The sequence below is a fragment of the Malurus melanocephalus genome, unplaced genomic scaffold, assembly GCF_030028575.1.
Source record: "Malurus melanocephalus ecotype Western Australia unplaced genomic scaffold, MMel_1.1 scaffold_98, whole genome shotgun sequence".
Classification (NCBI taxonomy): Eukaryota; Metazoa; Chordata; class Aves; order Passeriformes; family Maluridae; genus Malurus; species Malurus melanocephalus.
Genome location: NW_026623330.1, coordinates 1,476,055 through 1,490,953, shown reverse-complemented (window position 1 = coordinate 1,490,953; position 14,899 = coordinate 1,476,055). Strand labels below are relative to the sequence as shown.

At 40.7% G+C, this 14,899-nt stretch overlaps 1 protein-coding gene and 2 non-coding genes across 5 annotated transcripts in view; 1 reads left to right on the top strand and 2 right to left on the bottom strand.

The window, feature by feature from the left end:
• The window catches only part of TEX2 (testis expressed 2), a 41,201-nt gene extending 27,488 nt beyond the window's left edge, over positions 1-13,713 (top strand). For all 3 annotated transcript variants that reach the window (XM_057368858.1, XM_057368857.1, XM_057368859.1), the window contains exons 5-12: positions 588-835; positions 2,176-2,325; positions 3,204-3,303; positions 4,805-4,937; positions 8,565-8,687; positions 10,520-10,729; positions 10,953-11,073; positions 11,708-13,713. In XM_057368858.1, coding sequence (XP_057224841.1) covers positions 588-835; positions 2,176-2,325; positions 3,204-3,303; positions 4,805-4,937; positions 8,565-8,687; positions 10,520-10,729; positions 10,953-11,073; positions 11,708-11,830 — 1,208 coding nt within the window. In that variant the 3' untranslated portion in view covers positions 11,831-13,713. The remainder of the gene's footprint in view (positions 1-587; positions 836-2,175; positions 2,326-3,203; positions 3,304-4,804; positions 4,938-8,564; positions 8,688-10,519; positions 10,730-10,952; positions 11,074-11,707) is intronic.
• Positions 13,714-14,355: 642 nt separating this feature from the next.
• On the bottom strand, positions 14,356-14,487 carry LOC130575174 (small nucleolar RNA SNORA50). The gene has a single exon (XR_008965520.1). It is a non-coding gene; the product is annotated as a small nucleolar RNA SNORA50 (small nucleolar RNA).
• Positions 14,488-14,652: 165 nt separating this feature from the next.
• Positions 14,653-14,715, bottom strand: LOC130575173 (small nucleolar RNA SNORD104). Its single transcript, XR_008965519.1, has one exon. It is a non-coding gene; the product is annotated as a small nucleolar RNA SNORD104 (small nucleolar RNA).
• Positions 14,716-14,899: the final 184 nt, after the last annotated feature.

Sequence of the window (14,899 nt, the reverse complement as noted above, 5' to 3'; positions counted from 1 at the left end):
TGACACAATTTTAAACCTGAATGACTCATGCTTTTCTGTCTTTATTCTCTGAGAAGCTTTTTAAAAATTAGTTAGTGTTATTGTTTCTGTCACAWAACTTCTTGAAATGCAAATGCAAAATTAATAGCTAATTAAAATTCTAATAGTTACATGCTTTTGACAGTCTTTYTAATTGTAACAGCCTATAATTAGATTAGGGAAAAAAAAAAGTTTAGTCATAGGTGCATTTCAATCACCTGACTTTTATTTTAGGCATTTCCCAGCAGGGCTGTTGGGAATTCTGCCATGTGTTATACATATGTGAGTGTCCATATTTAAATTTGCTATTGATCAGCTGACTCCTCCAGTCCCACATCCTGCTGAGTGCTGAATCATAGCAAATATTGGCTAATTTGGGTTTAGGACCACCTAAATACTCAGCAGTGGAATTTGCTTTTAGCCTTTAAAATAAGAAAASACCACTCTGGTCTTTTTCCAGGAGAAATACCTACGAAATAATTTTGTTCCTTTAAAATTTGATGATACTTTGTGGTATTTGGCTGTCAGATTTATTCTCTGCTGAACAGSTATTATTTCTTTGAATTTAGGGGTGCTGCCAGCACACAGTAGAACTGATAGTCAGTCTGGAGTTCTCACACACAGCCGGAGCAGCAGCAAGGGAAGTGCAGAAGAAATCACATCCCAGCCGAAGCACAAGGACCTGGCTGGCAACATGAGGCAGAAAATGCTTCTGGACTACAATATTTATATGGCCAAGTGTATTCCACCCGAAAAGAARAGCCCTTCAGATAGTCCAGTCCTCAGTGCAGACAGCAGCCCTACAGCTGTGAAAAAGGTAATATTTGTGCTCCAAAGAGCAGTGAAAAATAGCTGTAGCTCTTACTAATCCTTTTGTCTCSTAGACTGCATTTGAGTCACTCTCAGTAAGCAGAAACTTAGTGTTAAGTATAACACCCTTAATAAATGGATCTTTAATGTTAAGCACGACCACCGTTTATTGAAAAGCTGTGATTCAAATCATGCATCTTTGTTTCCAGACTTTCATGCTCAGAAAAAGGAATAGCAGGCTGTGGTATAGCATATGAATAAACACATCTTGTGCTCCCCCAGGAAAACATATCCTAGCCCCCAACAACTCCTGAAGCAGCAATGAATTYGCTGCTGAATCTGGCACGTGTCAGAAATCATTCTATAAATAGATGAGCAGAGCTGGCAGGRAACCTGCTCTGGCAGGGAACCTGCGTCACAGCGGAGGCTCCTCACCCAGCCATCCTGGCAGAGCCAGGCGGCAGCCCCTGCAAGCAGTCCCTGCCAGGAGATGATGTTCAGAGCTGTAGCATCTACCTGCCTGTCTTAGAAAGCGCTGCCTTTCTGCTGGCTTCAGGACTTCTGCCTGGAAAAATRAAGGGTGGTGAACTCTTCTGTCATTGCAGGCACTTAGTATGTTGTGTTTCCTTCACAGAAACTTCCTGTTTGTTCGTGGTACTGTGTGTACACACCCAAAATTATTTCAGCTGCCTTGGCTTTTGTGTGTRTAGTCAGTGATGCAATATCTGAATGTACAATATTTCCAGGTGTTTTGAGATGGTTCTCAAGGAAACTGAGACAGAATTCTCTTGTACAGTAAACAAAACCTTCAATGCAGCAGAGGGAGCAATGTAGTTTCCTGAATCCCATATGCAAACAGTATAAGGAGGTGTGTGTTTCCCTGTACTGTGTTTATCATCTATTTGTGGTGTTTCTGAATTGGATTTAAAGATGTAAGATCGGGTCTTGTTTTTCAATTTTTTGATAAAATATAGGAAGAGTAGAGCCCCTGTTATTTCAGGTYCGATTGGTAAAGAGAATATCTCTTACTGCAGACACATTTATAAGTCTGCCCACTCTGGGTTTATCTGCTTTTTCTGCCAGAGGTTAAATTACATACAACTTTCTCATTTCATTGCCAGAGGTCAATCTATATCTGTGTGGTCTCGTTCCCTCTGCTGCATGTCAGGATGATGACAGGCTCGTGGCAGCCCAGCTGATGCGTTTGTAAAGCTGTTCCCTGTGCCGAGCATTTGGTGTTCTGAGCTGACCCAGGCTCTTAACACTGAACTTCCCGTGTAAATCAGGCCCTTTCTGTGCTYATTTTATAGAATTTATGGAGCTGAATAACCTGCTTTATGTTTCCAGTTGCCAGATGCCAATGTGGAAGCTGAAGAAGAAGAACAAGAGGCCTGGGTGAATGCTCTGCTTGGAAGAGTATTTTGGGATTTTTTAGGAGAGAAGTATTGGTCTGAACTGGTGTCAAAGAAGATCCAAATGAAACTTAGCAAAATAAAGGTACCTAATCTGGAATCTTGCATTATCCACTCCATGTGAAAAAACATAAACCACATAGYMTTTKAAWWTTMAAAKRCTACAAGAAAGGCTTATTTCACACTTCTGTGTAAAAGAACATAAATGTGATACAGAATTCTGTTCAGTTTCTGATGGATCATAACATGTTAACTTTGCTGCTTCTGTWTGAAATGAACTACAGGATTAACTATTTGTATCTGTCAAGTTTTTATGTAAAAAGTAGAAGTGTTACTGTATTCACTTTAGGGATAAATAGAACTGCGTATAAATGAGGAAATCTCTTTGGGAAATAGTGGATTGCTTTTAAGGTGGAGGACATCAGGGAACCACAACCATCAATTGGAAATATTTTTGTRAATTGATACCCAAATCATCATGATTCTGTGCTTCCTTTGTGCTAAAACTGTGGCACAGATTTAAAAGGTAATGTTCTGTGAAAGAATTTGCTAAAGATAAAAGAAGCTGAGGTGTTGATAAAACATMAATGATAAAATATATGACTGAAGTTAAAATCCAAAGAAGCCTTTGATTTTTGTTCACAGTGAAATAGGATTTACACTTCATTCTTGAGCTTTTTACATACTTCAACTAAAAAGCATAGTGGAGGTTTAAGGTCAGCATCTTAACTTCAACATAGTTTTAAAAACAAGYTCAGATGCTGAATCTCTCCCTAAAAAGTTTTGAAACCAGCAATGGTGAAAWTCTAGAATAGTAAGAAATTTGTGTAATTGTATTTGTATTCTTTCACTGGTGGCACTTCAGCTGAGTCCATTCCTTAAGTTTAATGAGCTTTCTTCACTCAGGAAATTGATGTTTAATTCCATGGCATGTRTTTGACTTTTTATATTCTGTCCCTTTAGCTGCCCTACTTCATGAATGAGCTGACTCTGACTGAACTTGACATGGGGATAGCAGTGCCCAAGATCCTTCAAGCCTTCAAACCTTCTRTTGATCACAGAGGTAAGATTCATCCATACTTTTTTTTTTTTACCAGTTCTTGATTACAAAGAAAATTTTATTATTATTATTATATGCCTTCTCAAATTAACTGAATTTGTTAACGGACAACGTTAGAAAAAAATCTTGTTTCTGTTAATGTTAATAAACAGTCCTGCTTGGGTGACAGCATATGCTGTAGCATTTACTGTAATTCTGTCAAGGCTAGGGAACCAGAAAACAGAATAAATTGTACCATCTGCCCAGTTCTTCCCTCCCTCTCCCTCCCTTTTTCCCTCTGGAAAAAGCATACAAATGTTTTCTGGTCAGAAGGCATTTTCCCTCTCAGTAATGGCATCCTTTGCTTAATTTGATCTGCTGTTAAAATAATATTGATGATTGAATCCTGCTGACTCACTGATTATCAAAAAAGTCTGTTTTCTTGGGTTTTGTGATCTTACTGAACTTTCCTACTGTAAAGAGAAAAAATCTTCATAAGCTTGTGTTTGACTTTTTGTGTTTGGTTTTTAGAGCAGCGTTAAAAAAAAATGTGTGATGGAAAAGAGTTATTTGGGTTAGTAAAGCAGCAGCTTGCCTTCATCGTGCTTCCAGCATGTAACCTCACAGGGTGTCAGTCACCAGGTCTTTGGGAGCTGCCTGTATTTCTGTTCTCACAAAAGGGTGGGATTATGATGTGGATATGTTTTTGCAGAAAATAAAACAGTAGGTCTCTAACTAAAACTATGAGATCTGTCCTGGTTTCAGCTTTATTCACCATTAATTTCTTCTATATAARTAAATGAAAGTAGAAGGGGTCAGTGGTTGATGAGCCAGGTACTGGTGAGGGAATGTTTAGTGCAGCTGCAGTATCTGGAAGAGGAAGATGCATAATCTGTGTTTAGTGGCATCTGTTTTCTAATCTCTGGATCACAAATACCTGCAACTTAGGTGCTGGGTGTCACTTAAAAGGCACGAGCTAATCTTAAAACATTCAAAGACAATTCTTCTGGAGATTGCAAAAAGCAAATAGGATTTAAATCAGCACTGCACATCTAGAATTATCTAAGTAATGACCCTGTTTACTGTGAATCATGAAAGAATGCCTGTAGCTCTGTTACWGAGGGAGCCTTGTCATAGTTCTTCAGAGCACCACTGGCAAAACAAGAGGCATCAGGTTGTGGTGTGGGAGAAGCAATATTGCTCTGGGATTTCGAGCTGTGCTTTGTTTGGACAGCATCAGTGATGTAGAGGAGTGTCCCCATTACTGCTTGGCTTGGAGCAATACTGTAAATAGTTTTGAAGTGATTCCCTGATCGTGTTCTATTTCCTTTCTCTCATTTCAGATCTCTTAAGCAGTTTAGGTGTGTGTAAATCACAGTATCTTTTTTAGACCATTAGCTGATTCACCACTCTCTTTCAGTGTGGCTTGAATTTRTATCTGGCTTTGTTCCATGAGCTTAATGTGATCAGAAAGCTCGCTTTGTGATTGCTGTTAAGGTGACATCTTTTCTGTTGTTTATTTTAGGACTGTGGGTTGATCTGGAAATGTCCTACAATGGATCTTTTCTAATGACCCTGGAGACCAAGATGAACTTGACCAAACTTGGTAAAGAGCCGCTTGGTGAAGCGTTAAAGGTTGGCGAGATCGGCAAGGAAGGGTAAGGGATGGCAATGGTGCTTTCATGGTGAAAAGCTGGAATTKTCCTTGTGAATTTGTATCTCTGGCTCTGCAATGGATTGGAAGGAGTTTTGGGGGTTTCATACTTGTGGGTGTGGAATATGCCTTTCCCTGCAACTTTATTATTTGCTTGCACCATTGATAATCATCTTAATAAAAGRCTTCTGTGGTACAATTACTTTTTATATATATTTTAGTAGGATTTCAGAATGTTCTGTGAATAAAATTTAGTTTTGTCTTATGCTTGATTTGGGGTTTAGCCAGATAAAATTCAAATACTGGATATAGACACATGCAGAAATAAGATAAAAACACGTGTAACAGGCTACTGGCAGCATGGTACAGCTACAGCTGGAAACCATGGAGTAGTAAACAATGTGGAAGGTAAATGGGCTTTAATTGTTATGTAAAGACTTTTTAGTAGCTTTATTGCATCGTGGGAGTAATCACACCCCTGCTTTAGTCTGTTTTTCCTCATAGCCATCTTCTGTTTCCCTGCTATGCCTAAGTGAAATGCCTTACATAAATGAACTAATTAGAAAACACCATACAGTAACTTACCTCCCCTGTATTTGTGCTTCCCCCCTCATTTTTGCARTGTTGTTTGAATGTCATCGATCTGTCCATTTGTATTAACCTGGTGAGTGGCACCTGTCAAATATCCATCCCTGGATGGATCCACTCTGAGCTGTGGAGGGTTGTGAAACCCATGGGTTTTTTTGTGCCGTATTCTCTTATTTTTCTTTTTTTTTCTCTTAAGACATTTGCAGTCCCTGAGCAGTAGGTAATCTCTGATTTAATGTACAACCACTGCCTACAAATCAAGAAAATAAGTCTCCAAATCTGGCCATTTGTTTAGCTATGAACAAAATGTTATGGTCTTTCACAATAAAGGTACCAGATATTCTTGTCGTAGCTCTGACCATTTATTCTGAGATATCTCRAAGTAATACTTACAGGAGCACTATATTTCAGTGAAGCCATGACAGGAAAATAAATGTGAAAAAAAACTAATGGCTGAATGATCTCATGCACTGGTAGAARTTCAGAGGATTTTAAATCGACCTAGATTCTCATTGTCACTGCTTGAAATAAATATTCTGAATATACATTGGTATAAGTGGTAGGTGTGAATTTTTCAAAATCCCTTTAATCCTGCCCGCCCAAAAAATGGGGGATAGAGGAAGAAATGCCTATACAAATAAAATTCTTGCTTTTCCTCTCCATCCCTTCAGGATTTTCTTTGTGTATTTTCATATCTGTTCGGTGCAGGAACAGCCTCAGAAATAATTAGTGAACACACTGATTTCATATTTAAAAATGGGGTTGCTGCTGGCTGAGCAATAGGCCCCCAGCAAGGCAGATATAAGTGCCTGTAGCCAAGCAACCGATTACTTGAAGGTATCAGCATTAACTGCATTGCTCCMTGCACAGGGCTGGGATGTTTCAAAGCTCAGGACCAGGTACCAGCTTTACATAAAGAGCAGTCTTAATTTATTCTAGTTTGGATGAGGGTTTTTTGGTTGCTTGTTTGTTTTTCTCCTTAAACAAAATGGATATKAAAGTAAGGACTGAAAAGTGTAGAACAGTTTGATTCTCATCTATGCCTTCCATTGTGTTAGTTAATTTTAATTCTGCTGGCTTTTTTAATTATCAGTTGACAATTGCTGTGACAAATCAAATTAGTCTGCATGTGTTTGCATCCATGGTCACGTTGTCAGTAAGTGATGCATGTTGGTGGCTGAGCTCATTTCTGGCCCTCAAGAGCTCAGAACAAACCATCTCTTGAGATGCAGTAATGCCAGAGTGGTGCAAGAAAGGCACCTACTCATCCAGAGAGACGAGACGGGGGGGAACAGCTCTGGGTTTAACTGTCTGTGGTTGTTGTCAGTGTAAAGCGAGACAAATGGGTCACTGTTGCACTTGCTGTTTGAAATAGAAGTGAAGTGTGCTGAGACGCAGTCTGGCAGTGCTGTCTTGCACATCCTCTCAGGAAAATGCTGCTCTCAGAAAGGGTGGGAAACTATTTCATGGCCAATTTTGTAAAATTAATGACACTACAGCTTCTGCCATAGGAGGAGATSAGGCAAAAGCAGGCAGGTTAACCTGAAGTAACTGCAGCTTCTTACCCCACCAGTCCTTTTGGCTATGTTGAACTGCATAAAAACAAACTGACAAATGGCAATTCATAAAATATTGTGCAATCTTTACAGGGACAATACAGTAGCTACAAAGTGACTTTTTTTCTGCCAATGTTTGTGTCATATAAATGGTCCATTGTATACAGAGCTCCCCTGAAATCTCACTCAAGCTTATTTATTGTTGCTTTGTTTAATGCGAGGAAATCCTGTGGTCTGAGCCACTCGGTGCTTGTGAGGCATTTCAGAGGACCCCTTTAACTAGGAAATAAAACACCTTCTTGTAAGAACGTGACACCTTTGAGAGCCCTGAGAATGCCCTGGGCACGCTTTGAGCTATGTCATACAACATGCACATGAGAGAGAAGTGAGGTCATGCCCTAGTAGAAAACGTGTAGTTTGAATCTGACCTAAAAACATGAATTTCTGTTAGAAACAGCTCCAGCGTTGCTATTTGGGCCAATGACAGGAGCCACCCCCACATCCTCAGGGACGTGGCTTCGTTTGATTTGCTCCTTCACCGCTCTGCAGGTACAAAATGGGTAGCAAGAGGTTTGCAATTCTGATTTGATAGCCTGGGTAGGACATTCTTCTGTGTAGAGAGGTCCTGGGATTGCTGCACCAGCTGGGAAGGAGTCCTGTGCACTGTGAGCTSTACCTGAACTGTCCCTTTACATCAGGACTTCATGCAGCAGCCACCAGTTTGTTCTGTGTACAGARCAGTAGCCTCAGTCCGTGCTCTGTGAGGTTATTAAGTGCTTCAAGTACATTTCCAAGAACACAGAAAGAAAGAAGACACAGCTATAAACTGTATTCTGAACATGCTGTAGAGTATTATAGTGCTGGGTATTGTCCCTAGGGCTAAAGCCATATGTTTTGAAGCCTGTGTTGTGTAACTGTTTCAGGCTCTTGCATTCACTGGAGAGCTGTTATTACTGAAGTGTATCCACTGTATCCTTCCTCATTGTAATCCGTTTAAAAGATTTGAATTTTTTCTTGTGATTGTGTAAATTCTTCCACAGTTTAAATCTAGGAATTGAGTTACCACTGTGTGGTATTTTGTACCCAAAGAGCAGCACTTGTTTATTACTTTTTTCCCTTCGACATTCAAACAAAATGACTTGTCCAGCCCTAATTTTGGTCAACTCCTGGAAAGCCACAAGCAGCAAGTGAGATGCTTCCAAGTGTATTTTGAATAATCTCCACATTTGATTTGAATATGTAGAATAGCCACCCCCGTGCCAGCCTCTTTTATGAAGGATTATGTTCCACTGGGGAAAACAGATTTGCTGTTTTGAAGGCTGGTTCTGCCAGACTGGCTTCAGAGTGGTTTTGGTTTTGTTCTTTTAGATAGCTTTTATAAAAGARGGGAGGGGACAGTTCAGAGACCTGTAATGTCAGCCAAAACGGTACAGGATGAGTAGCTATTTAAGGATATTACATTTGACCTGGAAATTGCATTGTTTCAGTTTCAGGCCAAGGGCGTATTGTCTTGCAGACAGCGATGAGGAATCCTCCAGCGCTGGGTCTTCGGAGGAAGATGATGCTCCTGAGCTGGCAGGAGAGAAGCAGCTGACCCCAGGAGGAGAAGGGTGAGCTGTTTGTTAATCCTTCCCTCCCCACATGCCTGATAGCTGGTGCCAGTCCTGTGCTGCTCTTTGTCCCCAGAATGGCAGAGTGTGAAWATATCCAAGCAAGAGAGCAGCCCCAGTGCCCATTTCCAGGGCAGGGGCAGCAGTGGAGCCCTGTCCATCCCAGCCCTCTGAGCTCCACTGGGCACCTCCCAGTCCCTGCTCTGTTGGATTGCTGGGAGAGCAGAGAACCTCTGGGGATCATCCCCAGCGTGTCCTGCCTGTAGCAGAGCCAAAAATAGGATTTTGTGTGAAAACTTGAAACCCTCTCTGTGCAGTGTTACCTCATCCTGCCGATCCCTTATTTYCAGCCATCCATTTTCTTTTCTTGAAGAAAACAACTGTTACTCAAGCCTGTTTTTCGTGCTCAATGTTGATTTGTTTTTTCCCTTGAGGAYGCTGTGTGTTTGGGCTGTGCAATACTGCCCTCTGATGCCGTGCATGGATTTCAAAGAAAATTTCCCAACATTAGGGGTGCCACATCATTTCATGTTTTGGCTGCTGCTCTGATTTTTTGCTTTCTGCATCTGATTGCAATTATGCCATGCAGTGAGAAAGCTGTAGTCAGCCCAAAATGTTCCAGACAATCACAACGTTTTCTAWGTCAACACATCTGAGTGATTTTTACAGTGAATATATCAGAAGACTCATGACTTATTYAAAATGTTCCAGAGAATTTTAGAATTTTACTCATAAACATTTTTGAAAATAATGTGAAGAATTCTTGGAATTACTGCAATTGATGCATTTCATATCTTGAAATTCATAGATTATATAAAGAACTCTTTATCAAAAGGATAGAGAATTAAGAATTTTAATGTAAAATACTGAACAAATTTTCTTACACCTGTTAAAAGTCTGCATTACTACCACTGTAGAATCTGATGAGAGAATAACACCTTTCTCTGGGTAAAGATCCAGCAGGTATAAAATCCCAAAGTTGAAATTAATTCACTATTTTTATATCAGCTGAACAGGTTTTTATCTTAYGTTGTGCTAAGGACAAAACTCCATAAAAGTCTGTGTAGGAATGGTTTTATTTTTTTCCCTGGATAGGAAAATGTCATTTCCTTAGGAAGGTTATCTYTGCTACATAACACCAAGAGCCACAATTAGACATGATATAGTGTGTGGAAAATACCAAATGTGCTATTTTTGGAGTGTATATTTCAAACATGAGATAGGGGTGAGAAAAGACATATTCAGCCCTTAAAGCATGTTTCAAAAGCCAGGAATGCTGTCTGGCACAATTGCCAGGAAAAGCCCTCTTTTTGCAGACATAGTTAATCATTTTTGGAATATCATTCCACCCACAGACAAAATTGTTTTTCTCTTCTTTTTCAACATCTTTATACTCATAAATGCTACAGTACCTTAAAATTAAAACCTTTTTGTTCAGTACACACAGGTAAATAATTAGACACAATGGTTGGACCTTYTATGCTGATTTGGTGCAGCAGTGTYTCAGTTTTTTGGAATGGTAGTAGACAAGTTGTCACTTCTCACGCCAGCTTGCTGGCATAAATGATGTAAGTGTATTTGCAGTTTTAAAAAATGTTGTGTTTCCAATGCCATCTGGGAAGGAGTGTTCAGGCTGAACAGTTTCTGCCAGACACTTGCAGCTGACAGAATACAGCTGCAGGCTCTGGGACGTACTGCTTGGCCATCTATCTGTTCAGAATTTTGACATCAAAAACTTTTTTAATGTTTTAATAAAAAATCTGTGTCTGTCTTAGCAAATAGTAGGTTTAAGAAAATTATCTTAATGTCCTCTTTCTATTTTYTATCTAAAGGTATGTCGGAGGACATCGGACAAGTAAAATCATGAGAATTGTGGATAAAATTACRAAGTCAAAATACTTTCAGAAAGCAACAGAGACWGAGTTTATTAAGAAGAARATTGAAGAGGTCTCCAATACTCCATTGCTGCTAACAGTTGAAGTGCAGGAGTGCAGAGGAACACTAGTGATTAACATTCCACCTCCACCCACTGACAGAATATGGTAAGAGCAGCTCAGAGCAGAGCTGGCCAGTGTTTCAGGTGTGCTATCCAAGGGCTTGCAGCTAAGGAAAAAAAAGCCTGGCTCTGGTGGRTTCTGGGCAAGGTACAGTACAAACTAGTTGTAAATGAGGTAGGAATTGCTGTTAAGAGAAAATTGTTACAGGTTGATGTACTTGTTTTGTTGGGGTGTCTGTAAYAAATCCTGCTCTGTGTTCTCTCCCGAGGTACGGCTTCCGAAGGCCTCCCTACCTGGAGTTAAAAGCRCGGCCAAAACTTGGTGAGAGAGAAGTGACTCTGGTTCATGTTACAGACTGGATAGCAAGGAAACTGGAACAGGARTTCCAGGTGTGTTTCCTTTACATTTTCCTTTCATTGATGATAGTTTTGGTCAATTAAAAGGGTGCGTGTTTAATTTTTACATGTGCCCTGTTTAATGGCCTGCACTGCTCCCATTCAGTGGGATGGATGTTAGGAATTCAGCTAAAACAGACTTCTGGAATGGGCCCAAGACTGTGTAGACTTGAGTGGAAATCTGTTTTAGAGATGAAAATGCCATTTCTTTGAAACAGATACCATGGTAGAATTTGTAGTACTCAAATAAGAACATGATCCTATGTGTTCTTAGATGATAGAGGGCCAAACTGTCGCCTGAAATTAACAGATAAGGCATTACTTCCTTGCACCACTTCCTTTAAAATAATTTTAAAAAAACTATATTGACCATAATGCAAAATAGGAAAAAAAAACATTCAAGTACATGTAGGGTAGGAAAAGTGACCAGGTTGATTCTGGACCTCAACCTGTGCAAYCAACCAGAAATCAAAATCAAAACCAGTTATTTCACTAAAAGTGCAGTTTGAAAGTAACTGGGTTGGTAATTTATCTGTAAATTTGCTGCATGTTTTAAACTAAAATGGGAAGACTAAGGTTTCAAGTGACGTATGAAATGTAACTTGATTTGATTGCATCTTTTTCCCAGAAAATCTTTGTCATGCCAAACATGGATGACGTCTATATTCCTTTAATGCACTCAGCCATGGATCCCCGCTCCTCCACATGCCCTCCTCAAGATCTGAGCACGGAGGCCTCTGATCAACCGTGACATGTGAAGACTCTTGCAGTTTACAGTATTATAAAAGTTACTCTCATGGTTTTATAAACTGTGCTGTAGTTCTCATCCTTAACTTGTGCCACTTTCCCCCTTCCCAAGGACTGCCTAGCCCYGTTCCTGTGTGCTCACTTGCCTGGTTATTGTTCCCGTGTACTTCAGCTCCATGAAGTTCCATTCCATTAAGCCGTTGATTTATTTTTGTATTGGCTGCCATCAGGATTTTAACTGGGAGGCTGAGGTGACCTGTTCTCTGGGGGGGAGGGAGGAGGAACTCAATTGTAATAGATCAAGGAGCTTGTCGATGCACCTTTTGTTMAGCTTGTTTTCATGCTATGTTAATGTGCATTAAAGCATTGCAGAATTGTTTGGCAGCAAAGGAACTGCGTGCCAAATGGAAAAAAAAATCCTAAATAAGGAATGAATTTATAAAACTGGAAGAATATTTTTCTTTCTCAGGCAGTTGGAGGTGTAGAATGAACTGTTTTATGTTCTTTCACTTCTGCAGTCAATAGCTTGTGTCAAGCAATCGAAATAATGCTTTCAGGATAAAAGAATGTAAATTGGATGTATAGGTAATATTGTGATTCAATGTGCTACATACACATTACTTTTTTCATACMGAACTTGTGCTTTTTTTTGGGAAGCAAGTAGCCATAAAACACAACTATCAGCGAAGGTGGGACTGTCAGATTTTTGTACATGAGGAAAAAAAGTTGGTAAAGCCATGAGACCAAATCATAGCAAGCCGCCTTACAGTGAGGTACAATCACCTTGGTTCCTGATTAATTCTGAATGTTTATAAAGACATGAGCACACACACCAAGCGTCAACACTGCACATCTCCAGTAGTGACCTAACTGTGCATTGAGCCTCTTGCTGTGATGARACACCGAGTGCTTTCTGACAGGAATTTGTTGCTGTGAGTTACCCATTGCACTGTGTTTACACCCAAAGCACGGGCCCAAATCCTGTTACAGCCCCAGATGTGCCATCACATGGTGCCTGTGGAAACGGCTGTGGCTGACAGGTTTTGACCCCCCTGCATTGGTTTCTTGGACTTTGTGGCATAGGAATTCAAGCRTTGCAGTTGTTTGAGCTGATCATGATTAAAGACTTTCTGCTAATTAGTGGCCAAAATTAAAGGGGAAAGGGGAACTGCCTTCTATTTCTGTCAGGTGTAATGAATCAAGGCTAAACGTACACAGTAAATTCAAGGTTTGAACACTACATATCCACTCCTTAACACATTTTTCTGATACTCAGTGTTGCCAACTACTCATGGATGTCAGAAAACGTTTTAGTTTACAAAGGTGAGTTTTGGCTCTCCTTTTATAACATGATTTTTTTCTTTTTTTTTTAAAGTAATTTTTAAAGAAATTTTTTGTACATTGTGTTGTCACATTTGGTGTAAATCAAAATTTCCATGTATAACTTGATTTACCATCTCTAAATGAAACTATTATATTGAAGGTTTTTTAAACAGCACCTTGCCTGAAACAAAAGAAAACTAGCATTTAATATATTTAAAATTAATTCTATATTTGAACACCTATTTTGGTTACCTTTAATTGAAATATTAGTAGTTATATTTGTTACCTGAACTCCTCCTTGACCATTCCAGGCTGTGTATATTCTGGGGTTTGCTGATTCTGTAGGCATTATTTGCCTTTCATGAAGTCTGCATGTCTTGTACGCAGGTCTTTTATATGAGTTAATTTCTATGTGCAATAACTAAAGTCAAAGGACTAGATGCACTAATGTGTAAACAGATTTAGACTTATTACACAAGATTGTCATATTGCACTTCATAAACTGTGGGTAACTACAATCTGCTTGCTTTGTTTTATTAAATAAATTTATCCCATGTCAAACAATTCAGTTAAACTTTATTTCTTTGGCATTTAGCCACGATCTAATATCCATTAGAAAGGCAACTTTTTAAGGTGTGCTATATGCTTTGCAATTTTATATACAGAGTAGCCATGCACCCACTTTTGGTAAATTCAAGGAGCCTCTGTGAGCCTAACTTTAGCCTGCCAAGACTGCCTCTGCTCCTCTATGGCATGTCCTGGAATCAGTGTGGCTACAGGATGTTTAATTTATTTCCCCAAACATTTTTAAAAGCTGCGTCCTATAAGTTGCTGCAGCTTAGTCACTGTATTAAAATGCTCATTGTATGTAACCTTGTTAATGACGCCAGCCCTGGCTGCACTTCGCCTGCCTCCCAGCTCATTCACCCAGCTGCTTTATTCCCGCAACAGGTAAGTCCTGCCAGCTAAGCAGCAATGGCAGGACTTTTCTTTAAAGCTAAACCCTGAGCTACTTAAGGAAAAACTWGAGCCGTGGCCTCAGCTGGGTTCAGTCGCGTTGAACGGTGATGAGTTGACCCGGATTTGTTTTAGCCCTTGGCACCACCCTCCTGCCGGGAACAGACACCCCTTGCAGGAAGGGCACCAGGATTTGCAGCACCCCATGGACCCCGTTGCCGTGTCCTTGCACGGGTGACAGACGCTCACAAATGTCACTTGCTTTTAAAAGCGCCGCCCGGGTGGGGCCGAGCAGCGCCAGTTATGAACAAGCGCTTCACTGTAGCACCGCTGCTTGGCCGGCGGCGCCAGGCGGGCACCGCCGGGTCAAAGGCAGTGCGGACACGCGCGGAACAACCAGCCGGACACGTTCTGGGTGAAACAGCTTTATTAACCACCGCTCCCGGCCGCCGGTCGTCGCACAGGCCCTGCAAAACACCGAGGATAAAGGGGAGGTTATTAATGCGGTACATCCCGGCTGCCCCGCAGGGTGGACGCAGCCGGGGCGCTCAGAGGTAGTTTTGCTTCATGTATGTCAGCAGTCTAACACGTGTCAAGAGACATCACCGCGGCCCGGCCTCACCACCGATCCCACTCCAACCACTAAAAACCACTCACCTCGCCGGCTGCGCCGAAAGAAGGACCCAGAATTCGCCGCGCTCTCCTTTATAGAACGGCAAGCCACGCCCACCTTGTCTCGCGCAATAGAATTGGAATCAGATCCCTGTGCGGCTGCGCGCGAGGGTGGGCGGGG